Raw genomic sequence first — 16,926 nt, forward strand, 5'->3', positions numbered from 1 at the left:
TGGAGTCAGTGCTTCAAGAACCACTACGCACAGACGTATGCAAGACATGGGTTTCAGCTGTCGCATTCCTTGTGTCAAGCCACTCTTGAACAACAGACAGTGTCAGAAGCGTCTCGCCTGGGCTAAAGACAAAAAGGACTGGACTGCTGCTGAGTGGTCCAAAGTTATGTTCTCTGATGAAAGTAAATTTTGCATTTCCTTTGGAAATCAGGGTCACAGAGTCTGGAGGAAGAGAGGAGAGGCACAGAATCCACGTTGCTTGAGGTCCAGTGTAAAGTTTCCACAGTCAGTGATGGTTTGGGGTGCCATGTCATCTGCTGGTGTTGGTCCACTGTGTTTTCTGAGGTCCAAGGTCAACGCAGCCGTATACCAGGAAGTTTTAGAGCACTTCATGCTTCCTGCTGCTGACCAACTTTATGGAGATGCAGATTTCATTTTCCAACAGGACTTGGCACCTGCACACAGTGCCAAAGCTACCAGTACCTGGTTTAAGGACCATGGTATCCCTGTTCTTAATTGGCCAGCAAACTCGCCTGACCTTAACCCCATAGAAAATCTATGGGGTATTGTGAAGAGGAAGATGCGATATGCCAGACCCAACAATGCAGAAGAGCTGAAGGCCACTATCAGAGCAACCTGGGCTCTCATAACACCTGAGCAGTGCCACAGACTGATCGACTCCATGCCACGCCGCATTGCTGCAGTAATTCAGGCAAAAGGAGCCCCAACTAAGTATTGAGTGCTGTACATGCTCATACTTTTCATGTTCATACTTTTCAGTTGGCCAAGATTTCTAAAAATCCTTTATTTGTATTGGTCTTAAGTAATATTCTAATTTTCTGAGATACTGAATTTGGGGTTTTCATTAGTTGTCAGTTATAATCATCAAAATTAAAAGAAATAAACATTTGAAATATATCAGTCTGTGTGTAATGAATGAATACAATATACAAGTTTCACTTTTTGAATGGAATTATTGAAATAAATCAACTTTTTGATGATATTCTAATTATATGACCAGTACCTGTATATATATATATGTGTGTGTGTGTGTGTGTGTGTGTGTGTGTGTGTGTGTGTGTGTATATATATTTGTGTATTCACACAGAAGAAACAGGGGGGTAGAATCCAGGCGTGTGGGTAAAAATGAACCTGCTCAAATAATACCCCCCCCAAAATACTAAAGCTGTCCATGTTTCTAGAATAATGTGTCACATTTTACATACAGCATTACTTGTGTAGGTTCATCAGATCCATGTGAGCGACTCTTTGTGTATTCACACAGAAGAAACGGGGGGTAGAATCCAGGCGTGTGGGTAAAAATAAACCCTTTAGTATTTTTCAATTACAAAATACTAAAGCTATTCTTGTTTAAAGCTATTGTTGTTGATCAAAAGCTAATTCGGCTTGCCATAGTAAAGCCTAACACGCGTCACCTAAACAGAAGCCACGAACATTGCTAGTCTCATTTACGATTTGGTTCGAGAACCAGGAATCGCATTTATGATTTCTTACTGCCATCTACAGGAAATTGCGCAAGTTTTCGTCCGAGTGAAGGTTTTTAACTGCCATCTACTGGAGACACGACGTTAGTCTCCGCGTGCACGCGAAGGGGGGTAGTCTCCAGCCGGGGCGTCGAAAATAGGCACAACACCGGAACGCTCTCGCGCTACTTTAATGCCCCACGTGAAAGTCATGTGGCGTCGGCGCCGGTTCAAGTCGGACAAAATTTCTAACCGGCATGCACTGCTTCAAGTCAGATTTCAATCGATCTGCGCAGCGCAGCGCCGCGTCAAATCGAACACACCTCAAATTGGACAAAATTTCTAACCGTCATGCACTGCTTGAAGTCAGCCGTCGATCGGTCTGCATAGCGCCATAGCTTTCAGTGAAGCGCGATCGTATGGAAGGCCGAGAGGGCCAAAACGTGTGAAACTTACGTGTTAACGCGTAATTGCGTTTTAACGCGTAGTACGTGTTAACGCGTTAGTTTCACACGTGTTGGCCCTCCCGGCCTTCCATAGTATCGAGGCTTGTATCGCTTTAGACCAATGACGTCATAGATTACGTCTGAAGCCTCGCTTCCGTCTGAGTGGTTCAGTAAACGGTTCGAATCTTGCCGCGACATTTTGCCAGCTATATAATCCCATGGGATCCCTTCAAAATGTGTGGTTGTGATAGAGGTGAGTTTTAGTTGTTTGGTACTTTGATAGTTTTGCTTGTTGTTTCGATGGAGCCAGCAAGAAAGAGAAAGACTTCCCTTGTATGGGAATTCTTTGATCAGATATAACAAGGTATGGCCTATATACATTTTTATCAATGCATTATATTTTTTATTTTTAATGTCTCAATCTTTTATTCAAAGGTGAAGTGTTTGTGCTCCAAGGAATTGGTGTACAATAATAACACTTCATCTATGTTAAGGCATTATCGTGCCTTGCATGAGAACAAGGAGAGAAATGGAGGTGGGCCCATCCAAGGTGTATCATTACAAATATTACAAAACTATGATATAATAATAATAATAATATATGAACAATTTTTCCATCTTTACTTTTGTAAATCATGAAAATGAAAAAAAGTATGTTTTATTTACACAGCTTCTCTTTTTTCTAGCTACCAGAAAACAAGAGCTGGATGAGGCCCTGGTCACAATTGATTTGGATGACAGTGTGATGGTGTCAAGGGGAAGGCACAACCTTACAGCAGATGCTACTGTGGAAGTCCAGCGGTATCTTGCCGAACAAAATATTGGGCGATTGGAGGACCCACTTCAGTACTGGCAGAGACAGAAGATTAAATATCCACATCTGTATATGCTTGCTGTCAAGTATTTATGTACCCCGGCTTCATCTGTGCCATGCGAAAGGGTGTTTTCAAAGGCAGGAGAAAAGTTGTGTCAAAAAAACGAAATCGCCTTAGCCCTAAAACAGTTGGGAAAATAATATTCTTGAATAAAAACTCCTAAAGTATATCCTGTTCATCATTTTCCTTGTTGCACAAGCAAAATCACAGTCCTCTGGCAAGTTTCACAAGCACATTCACTGCCCTCTGCCCAGTTAAACCCAGACACTTTTCAGTTTTATAATAATAATTCTGCCTATTATGACCAAAACATTTATTTACACACATTTCATAGTCCCATTCATTTCAAGCCAACACGTTTATTACACAGTTATGTGTACAATCATTATATACCACCAGAAAATACACATATTCATACAATGCATTAGTCTATGAGGAAATTATTTTTTTCCTCCACCGTTATTTCTAAGCCTTAAGTGGCACAAAATACAGTGTATCACAGACCACATCAGGCACATCTGTAATGTATCTGCCTGTTTTACACTCTTTGGCCACCAGATGGTATTGTGAGCAAATGAAGCCTCGAGAAATGAACCCTTTTGTGAACCACTTGGCTGAAAAGCTTCAATGCTTCATGAGGCTTCATCTCGCCATCACTACTTTTTTATGGAAATGTTGCCACGACCAATATGGCGGCGCCGTTGACGTACGATCCAGCAGCCAACAAGCGGTCTCATGTCTATGAGAAAAACGAGCCTGTCACGTGACGGGGGTGTGTCCATAAGCGCAGGGAAGCAGGCCCATGTCACGTGACGAGGGGAAATAGGGAGGCTCTTGTGTGTTTACATCAACGCGCTCAACAGCAGCTGCTGCGGACCGTCTTACACATCAATGTTTCGTTTTCGTTTCTCTGAAAATCAGTACGTTCGTCGCATCACACGGTAATCGTTTGCGTCGGAGCGGGATATCGCCGCTGTTGTGTCAAAGGAAGCGCGCGTGCACTGCAGCTGCCATCGGTTTGTATTAGATTACTGGCGTCATGGACGAGCTCACGGTGGAAGTGCGGGGAGCGAGCGGCGCTTTCTACAAGGTGGGGTTCACATCTCACGTTATGTGTCTCGTGTATGTGCTTAACTTTTAAGGTAATTGAAATATCGTGTAAGAAAACGCGGTTTTAAACGCCATACGTGCAGCTCTTCACGCACGATGGTGCAGTAGGCCCGTAGTGCTTTATAACGCAAGGCCTGTTGGACGTGTGTTTGCATGATCAGACATTAAAAATGCATCGCTGTATTCTAATATCGCACAGTTTATGTATCCGTATCATCTTCCGTGTCTTAACACCAGTTCATGGTTACGTACTTGCCTCGTTCTGCTAGATATGTGTATGATGTATCAAGCTCTCTCCTAGGGGCGATTGTTGAAAATGTGGTGTATTATGCTCGTATTGTAATTGTTATAAGGATTATTGATTAACACTGAACCTTAATGACTATTAGCCTATGCACACTATATTTTACACCATTAAATATGGCGCCTGAATGCTTATTTCATATATGAGTCTACATTCGTTTTTCCAAATCTGTCGATATCATTTGAGCGTCTAGTGACAGGTGGGCACTGTGTTTTAAACTAGTATTTAAAACACAGCCATTTGTTATTTCTTGACCTTTTGTTTCCTCTCGCAGGCTAATATTAAAGATGTTCACGAAAGTACAGTCACAGTGGCTTTTGAGAACAAGTGAGTGACAAGGCTGTGCGTTTTCTTATATAATGCTATGGCTTATGTAAGGTTATGCGAAAACTCAAATGTGTTTATCTTCATTTGCAGTTGGCAGCCAGAACGACAGATTCCTTTCCCCGATGTTCGGTTTCCACCTCCAACCGGCTTTCAGAAAGAGATCAATGAGAGCGATGAAGTTGAGGTGTGCGCCATCAAAGAGTCTCTATACATCAAACAAATATTACTCCCATGCACTAAACTCAAAATGTTTATGCAACGTTGTATGTCTGTTCCATAGGTGTACTCCAGAGCCAATGATAAGGAGCCCTGTGGATGGTGGCCAGCCAAGGTTCGGATGGTTAAAGGAGAGGTGAGCAGTTTGGTAACCAAGAAAGCATTTGTTAGTCTAACAATTGGAGCACTTGTATATAACATGAGTAGAATTGCACAAATAAATAAAGCAAAGTTAAAGGGATACTTCACCCGAAAATGAAAATTCTGCCATCGTTTACTCACCTTCGAGTTGTTCCAAATCTGTATAAATTTCTGATGAACACAGAGAAAGATATTTGGAAGAATGCTTATAACCAGACAGATTTTGCCCCACATTGACTCCCATAGTAGGAAAAATTACTTTATAATTTTCTTTTGTTCTGTTGAACACAAAAGAAGACCCTTTGAAGAATGTAAAACCGCAAACAGTTCTGGGGCACTTTTGACTACCATTTTATGTTTTCCTACTGTGGGAGTCAATGGGGGGCGAGATCTGTCTGGTTATAAGCATTCTTAAAAATATCTTTCTCTGTGTTCATCAGAACAAAGACATTTATACAGATTTGGAACACCTCGAATGTGAATAAACGATGACAGAATTTTAGTTTTTGAGTGAAGTATCCCTTTAAGTAATAACACATAAATATGCGTTAACCCATTTTGGCATTAAATTCTTTACGTTTTAACTTCATTGTATTGTTTTTCTGTCTCTAATAGTTTTACGTCATAGAATATGCCGCCTGTGATGCCACACTGAATGAAATAGTCACTTTAGAAAGACTACGGCCAGTGAACCCCAACAAACCATCTTCGAAGAACACTTTTCTCAAAACCAGACTGGATGTCCCAGACGACCTAAGACAAATGTACGTTTTTAATCAGTTGCACCTATTATTTGCTGGGTATGATTCTTTTTTTGTCAACCTAATGCACAGTTACACACAGCAGAATGATCCTTGCGTTTGTTTGATAGGTGTGCGAAAGACTCCGCTCACAAAGACTTCAAAAAAGCGATCGGAGCGTTTAACGTGACGTACGACCCTGAAGAAAAGCAGCTGGTCGTTTTGGTAAATTGTTGGTTCTGATCCGTTCGTTTTTTACATTTGGGTTGTAACATTCATTCATTGGATGGATTCGTTTCTTTTCAGTCTGTTAATGAGGTCACAGCGAAGCGAATAGCGATGTTGAGCGACATGCACTTCAGGAGTTTGCGCACAAAGCTGACGTTGATGCTGAGGAATGAGGAAGCGACCAGACAGCTGGAGGTACAGCCCTGCCGATTCGTTTCATGTTCACCCCAATCATTTACAGCTAGTCAGCAAATACTCCCCAACACCAGCTTATACTTCTGTTTAATTTGATACAACTGTGATATTAAATGGCTATAATGAATCGAGGATACCTGAGAAGCAGCATAGCTTCACTGGTTTATATCTTACTATGAGAATGCCATGCAACACATAACTGGACATAAATTCATGGTGTATTTAGATGCAGTCTATATTTAACAGGTGCAAATGGGTATTACCTTACGTGCATTTGCACAGCTGTGATGTCCCATACCCTTGTTTAGGCAAAATCTGATACTCTGTTGATATGCACATGTATATTTATGGATGCGTAGGCTTCGTATAGAAATTGTATTAGTTTCCGAGTCCAAATGCTGTTGTTTGTTGACTAATTATGTGTGTGTGGTGCGAAATCAGGATCTTGCCATTAACAGTGACAAAAATGCCAGGGAAGCTTGAAATGCAAAAAATTCAATTTTTGAACAATTTGTTTGAGAGTTTTGCGATTGAGTTAGGCTCCAGATCCACCGAGGTGCTTTTACGCGGCTGAAAACACCAGTTGCGGGCGTTTGAACAGCGTTTTTTTTTTACGCGGAGGCGCGTTGGTTACTATGATACGCTAAGCGCAGGCGCTGAACCTGCGGAAAAGAACGCCGTTTATAAAAACGCGGCGTTTCCATAGGAAACGCTTGAAAAAACACGCCGTACGCCGGCTGAGAGCCTTGGTGGACACAGCCCCTTAGAATAGAAGAACAGCTGCAGGTCACATGACATTTGAGACATTTGCTGTTAAATGCCCTGCATTGAGTTGTTTATTAATTTCATTGAGATGTTTAATTTCAGATTTTTACTACACGATCATTGTGGCCAAAAGAATTCACAGTAACTATTTTATCACAACATCTATTGAAACTAAATGATTTAAACAGTCAAATTAATCTTTAAAGGGATAGTTCACCCAAAAATGAAAATTCTGTCATCATTTACTCGCCCTCTTGTCATTTCAAACCTCTATGACTTTCTTCTGCAGAACGCAAAAAAAAGTTATTTTGAAGAAAGTTGGTCACCGAACAGCACTGGCCCCCATACACTTCAATTGTATGGACACAAAACCAATGCAAGTGAATGGGGGCCAATGAACAACGTTCTTCAAAATATCTTCTTTTGTGTTCTGCTGAAGAAAGTAAGTCAAGAGGACAACCCAAAATATGATTGTAGGGAAGCAGAGAGAAAGTTTGCAACGTTTGTGGCTCTTAATAGAAAATGAAAAAAAAAGGAATTATAAAGGTAACAAGTGCCTTTGAAAATGTCATGTTTGGAGTACTAGGCAAGCTGAACTATAGCCCAAAAAACACATTCAACTCTTTGTAAATTTTATGGAGAGAGCACTCATGTTGCTCTTGAACTCTGTGGTCTTACACAAGTTTTTTATATATATATTTTCAGCAGTGAAAACAATTTGAGTAGATTTACTCATGAATTCCAGACCAGAATATGTTTGTATCACATTACTCACGAATTTGGTTTTCTAATCCGGGAGAACTGAATGGAACTCTATAGATTAAGCACTCATTTGTTATTCATTATAAATAATACTTGTGAACAACCATCTCAAGAAATGTATTTTTGTATTTTATGGCGCTTATTGACATAAGGCTACCAAACATTGAAACTAATAAAAGCGAGCAAACTAAATATCAGAAGCATCTTGTGTCCAGAGCTCTAGACAGCTGGCCTCGAGGTTTCACGAGCAGTTTGTGGTTCGTGATGATCTCATGGGTTTGGCCATAGGCACCCACGGGGCGAACATCCAGCAAGCCAGGAAGATTCCAGGGGTCACCACCATTGATCTAGATGAAGAAACATGCACGTTTCACATCTACGGAGAGGTAACAGAATTCATTCAACCATTCACTTCTTCATCTGCTGTTTTTGCAAAGGATGACTCAATGAGATGATTGTAGGAGGATTTCAGCCTAAACGCAATTCCTGAAAAGCTCAGCATTTGTAATTTGCATGAATTCCAGGACCAGGAGGCTGTGCGGAAGGCCAGAAGCTACCTCGAGTTTTCCGAAGATATTATCAAAGTTCCCAAAAATCTAGTCGGTAAGGACAAATCAAATCTCCTTCATGCACCTGCTTTCCTGCTCTGTTATGTTTAATATGAATCATTCTGTTATTTTGTCCCGCCCTACAGGCAAAGTCATTGGCAAGAGTGGGAAGCTTATTCAAGAGGTTGTAGATAAATCTGGAGTTGTTCGAGTTCGAGTGGAACCAGAAAATGACAAAAAGCCAATTTCTCCATTAGAGGAGGTTTGTGTGTGCGCGCGTGTGGCTGAATGCGCTTGATGTATTTATGGGCAGCAAAAGTGATGAGGCTGGATAAATGCATTAATTCATTGTAATTGGTGTGGAAAATATTAAAGCCTGTGAATCAGTGTAGACTGCAGCGCAGTTACTCATTCGACAGAATATTCTGACTTCATTCACATCAATAAAGCATGAGGAAGCAAAACAAAAACATTTTTTGTGTCAGATTAGACCGCATGTCATAACAAAGGTTACCGTTTTGAAAAGTTAGCTGTATTATAAGCTAGTAATGGAAGGTCGGAAGCTACACCGAACTAGGGGACAGGGAAATATTGAAATTAGAAAAAACTAGACTACACCATAATGTATACTACTGATCTAAAACACGATAAACAGCAGGATTTGGCTAAATATTGTAATATTTAGTATCTGTTTTCAAGCAGGATTTATGAACAAGTTACTTTCATGCTGCTGAAACATGTATAAGTGGATTCTTAACATATAGATGAAAATTGAGTTCGCCCAAATATGTCTGGTGGTTTTGTAAACTGAATTTATACAGTATGCAGTGAGTTTACTAAGAAATCCCAGCTCACTCTTATTTTTCATCTTCAGGGAATGGTGCCATTTGTGTTTGTGGGTACGAAAGAAAGCATTTCAAACGCCCGTATTCTGCTGGACTACCATCTCAACTATCTAAAAGTAAGAATCGGTCATCACCCTATCTGGACTACAGATCAGTCATTTGATTTTACCAGTTAAATGTGGATTTGGGACATTCATGACACCTCATACTTAAGCCCCAAATCTAGTGTGTGAGTGTTAATCATTGATGTTTGTGTGATGTGTTTGTACAGGAGGTTGATCAGCTCAGAATGGAGAGACTGCAGATCGATGAGCAGCTCCGACAGATCGGCGGAGGGCCCAGGGCTCCTCCAGGCAGACCTGAGAAAGAAAAACCCTTCATGGCTGATAATGGCATGGGACCCTCGCGAGGTGGCAGCAGCAAGCCCTTCGGTCGTGGAGGGAGAGGGAGGCGGGGCCCAACACTGGCCTCAGGTATAATACTAGAGCAGTGGTTCTCAAACTGGGGGCCATGGCCCCCTGGGGAGTCCCAGGATGGATCCAAGGGGGCCACAGATTTTGTGGCTTTTTATAAAATGTAGAAATTGATCAAAACTGTATTCAATCAAACATCAGAAAAATAAGACCACCAATCAAAATAATTGATGTTACTACTAAATAACTGAATATGTTTATGGTTTAATTAAATTCTGAGTTTAAGATTTAATATTAGATTATTTTTTAAGATAAGTCTTTATTTTGGGGGGGTGCAAAACGGAACAAGCTCTACACCAGGGGTCTTCAACCACGTTTCTTTGAGGGCCGGATTCCAAAAGTATAAATAGGATGCGGGCCAGTTTTTTCTCACATCATATTTTCTTCTTTTATTTAGTATTTCCGTTATTTATTGCAGTTTGTTCCTTTTATACTGTTTTTGTTGCTGTTACTTACAGGTCATGTATTAAAACATGCACACAAATATTGCATCCAGTATATCCATTTTCATGATATTTAATTAAGAGGGATATTGTCTTTTAATTGTATTTTATATTCCCTAATATGTTGAATGAAATTGCTGTTAATTTACTCACCCACAGTCCCCCAGTACTTCCAAGATGTGGGTGGTATGTTTTTTTTTCTCAATAAGATATTTATGAAGATATTGAATTAATGAAAGTCAAAAATGCTAATACATTCAGCACAAAAGTAATCCCTGCCCCTTGACGTTAAACTGACGTCTAATAAAGCGAATCAATCGATCTGTGCTAGTATCGAATCTTCGGGTGAATGCCAATCGCATTCATGTGCCCCACGCACGTATAAGGGCAGATCGTTTGAAGTGCACGTTCTGGAAGGAGATGAACAGCTGTTTTCGTAAAACAAAACTGTTTAAATCATACATAATGAATGCAGTAATAAAAACAACATTGTTATTTCCTTATCTGTGACAAGATTCATTGATTATAACATTGCAAATAACAAAGTTTCTTGGACAGACCGATCAAATCGCTTTGTAAGACATCAATCATTATGAGCCGCGGGAATTACTTTCATATTGAATGTAGCAGCATTTTGAACTTTCAAAGGCGTGGCGTCTCAGGATGTGCATTTCTTAAAGCACACCATTCTCAAAGTCGCTCCACTTATTTGAAATATTAAGGCGGGCCAGGTAAAGATGATTGGCGGGCTGCATTTGGCCGCGGGCCGCCAGTTGACTAGCCCTGCTCTACAGAAAGTGGGCCTCATGAGGAAAAGTTTGAGAACCACTGTACTAGAAAACACTAGAGAATTTACTTATTTACCTTTAACCAACAATTGTCACAATATGTTTGTTGTTTTGTTTTTTAAAACCACTTCTTTTGAAATTATTTATTAAGTGTGTTTGTGCTGTCTTTAAAGTAAATGCAACTTGGTATGAAATTAGGTTAAAGTGGCACATAGCATGGCATGTAGCTGGCATAAAGAATAAAACAATTCTTAGTTTCCGATTGTGTTCTGTACAGGCACCAACTCTGAAGCCTCTAATGCATCAGAAACAGAGTCTGACCACAGAGATGAGCTTAGCGACTGGTCACTAGCCCCCACAGATGAGGAGTCAGTGGGTTACCCCAAAAGAGCCCCAGATGGACGCAAAAGGGGTGGGGGGCCCAGAGGCCGTGGGGGGAGAGGAAGAGGTGGATACAAAAGTCAGTAATGCAGTTTCGAAAGCTATTATTGCTCTCATTTTTAAAAATACATTATGAAATAAATACAATTTAACTTATACAATATTTGTGTTGTAAATCTGTTCAATTTTGTCATCAAGAGTTTGTTAATTCCTTTTATATTAATCCATCGTTTTGTATACTTAACTACTAATTCCCCTCATTGCTTTTGTAGACGTTTATGTTATTTGTTTTTTTATGCAGCTGAGGATATGCACTGGAATGAGTCACGCTCTCACAGTTCCAGAGACTCCAGAGACACATTGCAGGTAATGTTTCATTCCACGTATAATACCGTACATTCCGTGTCAAATTCAGCGTGTTAATATTGTAGCATGAGGTGTCATTCATTCATGTTTAGGAAAAACCTTCCATGTATTTGTTTCTGCACCTCCAATACCACAGAAATTGTGTTTTCAGTTTCGGAACAAAAGTAATACATGTATCACCCCCTGTATATACAATCGTGGCCAAACGTTTTGAGAATGACACAAATATTAATTTTCACAAAGTCTGCTGCCTCAGTTTTTATGATGGCGAATTGCATATACTCCAGAATGTTATGAAGAGTGATCAGATGAATTGAATTTTATTGTGAAGTCCCTCTTTGCCATGAAAAGGAACTTAGTCCAAAAAAACATGTACATTCCATTTCAACCCTGCCACAAAAAGACCAGCTGACATCATGTCAGTGATTCTCTGGTTAACACAGGTGAGAGTGTTGACGAGGACAAGGCTGGAGATCACTCTGTAATGCTTATTGAATTAGAATAACAGACTGGAAGCTTTAAAAGGAGGGTGGTGCTGGAAATCATTGTTCTTCCTCTGTTAACCATGCTTACCTGCAAGGAAACACGTGCAGTCATCATTGCTTTGCGCAAAAAGGGATTCACAGGCAAGGCTATTGCTTCTAGTAAGATTGCACCTACATCAACCATTTATCAGATCATCAGAAACTTCAAGGAGAGAGGGTCAATTGTTGTGAAGAAGGCTTCAGGGCACCCAAGAAAGTCCAGCAAGCGCCAGGATGGTCTTCTACAGTTGATTCAGCTGCGAGATTGGGACACCACCAGTGCAGAGCTTGCTCAAGAATGACAGGAGGCAGGGGTGAGTGCATCTGCACGCACAGTGAGGCCAAGACTTTTTGAGGATGGCCTGGTGTCAAGAAGGGCAGCATAGAATCCACTTCTCTCTAGGAAAAACATCAAGGACAGACTGATATTCTGCAAAAGGTTCAGGGATTGGACTGCTGAGGACTGGGGTAAAGTCATTTTCTCTGATGAATCCTTTTTCCGATTGTTTGGGGCATCCGGAGAAGAAAAGGTGAGCGCTACAATCAGTCCTGTTTCGTGCCAACAATAAAGCATCCTGAGACCATTCATGTGTGGGGTTGCTTCTCAGGCAAAATTGTGAGTGAACCCACTCCCTTGGCTAAGAACACAGCCATGAACAAAGAATGGTAAAAAAACATCCTCAGAGAGCAACTTCTCCCAACCATCCAAGAACAGTTTGGTGATGAACAATGCCTTTTCCAGCATGATGGAGCACCTTGCCGTAAGGAAAAAGTAATAATTAAGTGGCTCGGGGACCAAAACATCAACATTTTGGGTCCATGGCCAGGAAACTCCCCAGACCTTAATCCCATTGAGAATTTATAGTCAATCCTCAAGAGGCGGGTGGACAAACAAAAACCTACAAATTCTGGCAAACTCCAAGCATTGATTATGAAAGAATGGGCTGCCATCAGTGAGGATGTGGCCCAGAAGTTGATTGACAGCATGCCCGGGTGAATTGCAGAGGTCTTGAAAAAGAAGGGTCAACACTGCAAATATTGAGTCATTGCGTTAACTTAATGTAATTGTCAATAAAAGCCTTTGACACTTATGAAATGCTTGTAATTATACTTCGGTACACCATAGTAACATCTGACAAAAACATAGAAAAATCACTGAAGCAGTAGATTTAGTGAAAATTAATATTTGTGTCATTCTCAAAACATTTGGCCATGACTGTACACACATTGACCAGTCGGCATTTTAACTCATTTCTGTAGGTCTTTGTATTCTTGCTGATAAAAGCTTCCAAATAACGAAGACATTACGTATAAAGACAGAAACTTGCAACCGTGAGCGCTTTGCTTTGGGATGCGTGTTAAAGTTAAAAGCCCTTATTTTTAAAATGCAAACTTGAGACCTCTAAGAAGCAAGTAAGAGATCGCAATTTTGGGTATTAGTAGACTAAGCAAAACGCATCGTCATATTTTCATTTACTAAATAGACCAGTCATGCTTTTGTTCTTCAGATCCGCATCGACAGCAATAACGAGAGAAGCGTCCACACTAGCCGAGGGTCTCAAAGTCTAGCAGGAGACAGCGGAGGAAACCGACAGAGACCCATCAAGGATCGAGGAATGAAGAAAGAAAAGCAAGACGGCCCAGACAGCCAAACTGTCGTGAACGGAGTTTCGTAGAAAAACAACCCCCCCCCCCCCATATAATCCCACTCAGCTCCACCAATCCAGATGCTTCTTCATTAGAGACACATTAGGCCAAAGAGTACCAGGTCAGTAGGGCTGTCGTGAGACGTGACAACAAAGCACACTTTGTAATTGTTAACGGGGGTATAGGACGCGGTCTCTTGGTGTACGGTGTGTTGAATTTCGTAGCCTTCGACGATTAGAGAGACCGGTCTCTGAATCAGAACTGAAGCTACATGTTTTCTAATTGACTTTCTAAACGACTACCTATGAAACTAACAGAAGCTGCGGATGAAATGCATCTCAAAAAAAAAAGAATCATGACAAAACAGTGTCATTTCCAGCAATTGGTTTTTAACGTTTTTTTTGTTTTCCACAATGTCCTAAAAAAGGAAAAGAAAGCATTAGAGGATGAACTCGAGCTCTTTGGGGCACAAGTTTATGCCGCATCTCATGGCGTACATTGTTTTTACACGCTTTGGTGTCCATGATAACTTGAGCCCATTCTGATGTGAGGTATTAGCCACATCATTAGCAAAAAAAACGGAAAATAAGAAAAAAGCAAACAAAAAATGGCAAAATGTGTAAAAGATGTACAAAAAAAACTGCTCCTGTCTGATCTGTGCCTTTAACTAGAGTGTGGATAGTATCATAATTTGGATGTTTATATCAGGGAAGAAAACATGAACGACACCTGTCGAAGCAACATTTGTTGCAAGCTCAGCAGAAAACAAGGTGTTTTTTTTCTCTGTGCTGCATGCATTTCACAAGCATTTTGTATGTCTGAAAAGCAGGATTCCATCACATCCGTCAATTTCTATTTTGTCGCGGCTAAACTGTGAGTCGTTTCTTGCATAAAAGGTCGATATCATGATAAACGTGTGCCGACCACCCCAGAGAAGAATACCCTTGCTAGTGATCATGACATTTTATTTAGCATATCTTTACATTTAATGGACCGTTATGTTTTTTTAGAAGCAGTTTTCATGAAATGTCTGTGGTATCCGTTATGTTCACCTCCCATCTCCGTAACAAATGACACAAGGTAAATTTGCTCACAAACAGGGTGGAAATGCTCTTTGTTTCTCAGTTCACGCTGGCCACAGTAAACTGCCATCTCTCCTGCTGTATTGTTCAGCATCGGGTGTGAAGCATTTGTATGAGATATCTGTAACTTTGTCTTTGTCCTAACAAGGGGTCGTCATAACTGTGGGGTTGCATACTGTATATTACGTCATCTGTTCGGAGATTGTTGCTGTTCTTTTTAGATTGTGCACTTATCATGTTTGTGTTCCTCTGCAAGTACTTTATATTCTCTAAACCTATAATAAACTAAAATGTGATAAGACTTCCACAGCAGGTGAATCACATGTATGCTGTCTACATAACTAAACGGAAGTTTAGACATCTTGGCTAAGTTTGAGTCTACTGTACTTTTGCAGCTGAATCCGCTTCGAGAGGGACGAGAGACGGGTGAACGCGACGATGTTAACTTTGATATGAAAACCATTTGTCTTATCTGACTAGTGCTTGTGCATTCAACTTTAGTTTACTTTTTTTTTTTCGAAAGACGCAATGCTGTTCGGAACCCACGATCCTCTCGAAACCTACTGTGACGTTGACCATGGTAGTTTTCCTGCTTTCATTTGACTGTACCGCGAGGAAGCGTTTATTTAGAGTCGGTTGTATCCTCTTTTACTATTTCTATCTCTTTCCGCTCCTGTTACTCTTGCTAGTCACCTTGGCAGATAACCAGCTCTACCTGTTAAGCTTATAAACCAGTTTTTAAAGTGATTTTCCCGGATCAGTGTCCTGTGAAAACTGTCGGAAGCGAAAATCCAAGTTTTAAAAAAGCGCTTGACCGGTAGAGGATTCACAGCTCTGTGAGTTGGTAAACCAGTTCTGGAACAAGGTGGTCTAGCTGCTTGGCCGGCCCTTCTTGTGTCGCACTTAAATTTAGCCTCCAACATCAAAATAAGGTGTTGAATGGGTTACTTCTCAGTATTTTTACCACCCGCACGTCTACGGCGGGCAGCAAACTGGCAAGATGGCGCAATTCACTGCAGTCTGTTCGAAAAGGATGTGCGGAATCTTTGACGTGTTTCCAAACAGACTGTTTTCTAGTTATTTATTTTTTGGAATGTATTTGAGAATATGACAAATTGTAAAACCATCTCTTGCACACGTCATAGGCTATCGTGATTCGAAAAGAGCTGAAAAAAAATCAAACAAACAAACAAACATGTAATACTGTAGATACTGAACCGAGGTAGACTGACCTTGTATGTTACTGCACTTTGGGTAATAATTTCTTTGTACATAATAGCAGAACAGACTGGGTTTTATGTTGACATTGTTTGGTTATAGTGCAATATATTTTGTATGCAAGCAGTTTCAATAAATAAAGGTTGATCTTCCTCTGCAATCTGAAGTGTTTTTATTCCTCGAAGGGATGTAGACGTTTTACATTCCATATGTGGTGATAAATCTGCCGATCATTAAACTCGACGGCGGATTTCATTACTCTTCTGCAGTGCATTAACAGCAGCAAACTCCTCTCCACGTTAAATGGGTACCGTTGCTCCTTACAATAAAAAGAATGAGGTGTTGCCCTGAGTTTTCTTTTTATGAATGGGATGTTAATGGGCGTTTGTCAAAAGTGCAGTCAAACGCCATAGATTTCTCATTCGGCCACACAGTGGAGCTCTTTCACCTGCTGTGTGGCATCGGTGTTCATAATGGGGTGAATTCAGGTTTGTAAGGACACTTTCTGACATTTGAAAGAACTGGTCGAAAGTGGTCCCTTTTGTCCGAAATTCCTTTGTGTAGCTGCATTCATTTCCATGTTTGTCTTTATATGCATATGCATTCAACTTTGGTTTAAGGCAAATATTGAAAACGTGTTTCAGGTATTTGATATGCTTAGCTTGTTTATCAAATGTGTGGGATTTTGTTCCGTTAAATGTATTCTGAAGTCATTCTTTCACAGTTTATCATACTTTGCGTTATAAACAGAGTTATGGCTGAGATTCACTGCGGGGGGGACGCTAGTTGGAAACTTTATGAAATGTGCATACGTGCGTTATTTCGTAGATAAATATAGAAGTCCTCTACAGTTGGAGGTGGAACTGTCCCCCATTTCCAGCCATGATTATAGATAATGCTGAGTTACCGGTAACACTTTATAATAACTTTCATTAGTAAATCATTAACAAACATTATATAACAAGACATATTAGTTACTATATATTCAAATAGCTAGAAATGCAAGATAATGTGTTTG

At 40.5% G+C, this 16,926-nt stretch overlaps 1 protein-coding gene across 1 annotated transcript; it reads left to right on the forward strand.

The window, feature by feature from the left end:
• The first annotated feature begins 3,572 nt into the window (after positions 1–3,572).
• On the forward strand, positions 3,573–16,060 carry fmr1 (fragile X messenger ribonucleoprotein 1). Its single transcript, XM_057349840.1, has 15 exons — positions 3,573–3,895; positions 4,494–4,546; positions 4,637–4,730; positions 4,827–4,898; positions 5,519–5,667; positions 5,775–5,868; positions 5,950–6,066; positions 7,809–7,979; positions 8,118–8,196; positions 8,288–8,403; positions 9,016–9,102; positions 9,258–9,459; positions 10,968–11,150; positions 11,373–11,437; positions 13,470–16,060. Exons 1-15 carry the CDS (start codon positions 3,845–3,847, stop codon positions 13,635–13,637), a joined length of 1,701 nt encoding a protein of 566 aa, XP_057205823.1. The 5' UTR covers positions 3,573–3,844; the 3' UTR covers positions 13,638–16,060.
• The last annotated feature ends 866 nt before the right edge of the window (positions 16,061–16,926 follow it).

Source organism: Triplophysa rosa, linkage group LG13, assembly GCF_024868665.1.
Source record: "Triplophysa rosa linkage group LG13, Trosa_1v2, whole genome shotgun sequence".
NCBI lineage: Eukaryota > Metazoa > Chordata > Actinopteri > Cypriniformes > Nemacheilidae > Triplophysa > Triplophysa rosa.